The 2,299-nt window shown below is 35.8% G+C and overlaps 1 protein-coding gene across 1 annotated transcript; it reads right to left on the reverse strand.

Annotated features, from left to right (window-relative positions):
* Positions 1-844: 844 nt before the first annotated feature.
* On the reverse strand, positions 845-1,960 carry LOC121965825 (dnaJ homolog subfamily C member 8-like; the record flags this gene model as incomplete). Its single annotated transcript, XM_042515946.1, has 3 exons — positions 845-1,532; positions 1,639-1,714; positions 1,869-1,960. Coding segments are annotated over 3 exons (291 nt in total), but the record flags the coding sequence as incomplete, so codon positions are not given.
* Between the last annotated feature and the right edge of the window lie 339 nt (positions 1,961-2,299).

The raw sequence follows: 2,299 nt of genomic DNA on the forward strand, positions 1-2,299 counted from the left end.
GCTATTTTATGCTATTTTGAGGTGTTTTTAGCTATTTTTCAGACATGTCATATTTTGACATTTTTGCCATAGTATAGCCTTGCCATTTCGGTCACTTTTTCAACACAGTATTTCATGGCATTTTTGGCCGTTTTTGCAACATTCTATACTATGATGTGTGTCGACATGTTTAACCATGTGGTTTCCAGCCCTTTTTCATGACATCCTAATGAAAAAATTATAGTACAGTATGTAGTTAAAAATAATTGTATAGTCATAGCATAGTATGAAGAACAAAGCTTAAAGAAAAAAAAGTCATAATATACTTTGATATTTTTCATGGTATAACATACAAAGCTGACTATCTTTTCCCTTTACCACATATAGCAGACCACCGCTGCCAGAAAACCTGCCCCAGTAAAGGATGATTCTTTCTTCGGAGCTTTTCAAGGCCTCCGTTTAGACGAACTGCTGGGAGGCAACAACGGATCTCCTGCTGTCTCTTCTGCTGCTGGTGGAGGAGATCAGTGCAAAGTCATGTGAGAACTGAACCATCAAACTGTTGAAATGATCCTCATGATCATCAAGAGACTTCATGGACAAAAGGGCTTTTGTAACAGGTTCACACCGTCTTCATGTATTTAGTTACAATCGCTTGTTCTTGATTCCTCTGTTTGTTTTGCGGATTGCACTCTGTATTACTCTTTGAACTGTCTCTTATTACTTGTTTTTGTGAAATATGAAGGTCATAAAATTGAGCAAATCTAATACATTGTTCTGTCATATCTACAGTTTTATTGATGCAGCATTCTCTCTCCTGAGTTCACTCCTATGTGTGGATTCATCTGACGTCCAAAGCAGGAACTGAATAAGTAAAAGGATTTTATTCAACATTAATAAAAATTATGTGCAATAAACACCATTCAGGTGTTTGTCTTTAATGGACAGATTTGTAATGAATACATTAAAAAAAATCCAGAGCTAAGACATTCGATGTTAAACTACATTTGTACTGTAGGATATCTGAACTGATGTATCAGAAATGCAAATTTGCGTGTGCTTCGTAGACCACTGTTAACGGAGGCTTGTTAACACCAAGCTTTATTTAGTTAAGAAAAAAAAGATCAAAAAGCAAAGACAATGACAGACCACATTTTTGTCATCAGTTTACATAAGTGGAAGATGCATCATTTCTCTTTCTTACATGAGGCAGGTATGATCTCTGGGTCCAGATCACAAATATGTACATTAGAAAAACAAGTACAAAACTACGTTTGTGAGGGTCAGGATGAAGACGTTTCTTGATGACTGTGTAATGACGACTGTAACGTTGACTGCAGACAAAGAAGTGAGGGGAAACTTAACTGTTTTTTTTTTTTTTTTTTAAATAACGGTAGGTTTATCCTTTACAAAGTCCCAATTTTAGAACATCATTCCCTCTGTTCCATCTTGACTTTTGGGGGCTTAAGGAAGGACCTGTTCTTTTTCTCCTTGCTCTTCTTGCCTTTGGCCTGAAAGGTCCTCCAACTGTCCACACGTCCATCTCTTGTTTCCTGAAAAATGCGATGTAAAAAAGAACAGTCATTTTAGAAAAGGCAAAAGAAATCATGTTTTTATTTGTGAATACTGAAAAGTCACTACAGTCATAGAGAAACACACCTCAAAGTTTTTCTGCCATTCTCTCTCCCGCTTTGCTTTCTCCGCAGCCTCAATTTCTTCCTCTCTCGCCCTTTTTCTGGTATATTAGCAGGAGACAGACATTCATGACAATGTAAATAATATATTCTTTTTAAAAAGTGAAATCTTTTGCAATATTTTGATCATATAGATGTTTTTATACATATAGTAAAAATAGAAACTGTGTTATGAACCTAATGTACGTGATTTACCTTTCATGCATGTCCTTAGCTTCCCTTTCCTTCCTCTTGATTTCAAGTTCTGCGAACAGCTTCATGGTTTGTTTGTAGACGGCTTGCTTATACTGGAAAAGGAAAAGATAAGCATTTGCACATTTTTGGGACATGTCATATATTTAGCATCTTTTGCCATACTATAGCCTTGCCTTTTCAGTCATTTTTCAACATGCATAATTTTGGTGTTTTGGGTTGTTTTTGCAAAAGTCTATGCTATGCTGTGACTCAGCAGGTTATTTTAGACTGTTTAGAGGTGTTTTCAGCTGTTTTTGGGACATGTCATATTTTGACATTTTTGCCATACTATAGCCTTGCCTTTTTAGTCATTTTTTTCAACATGCAGTATTTTGTTGTTTTTGGATGTTTTTGCAAAATTCTATGCTATGGCGTGTCTCAGCAGGTTATTT

This window comes from Plectropomus leopardus, unplaced genomic scaffold (assembly GCF_008729295.1).
Source record: "Plectropomus leopardus isolate mb unplaced genomic scaffold, YSFRI_Pleo_2.0 unplaced_scaffold21788, whole genome shotgun sequence".
NCBI lineage: Eukaryota > Metazoa > Chordata > Actinopteri > Perciformes > Serranidae > Plectropomus > Plectropomus leopardus.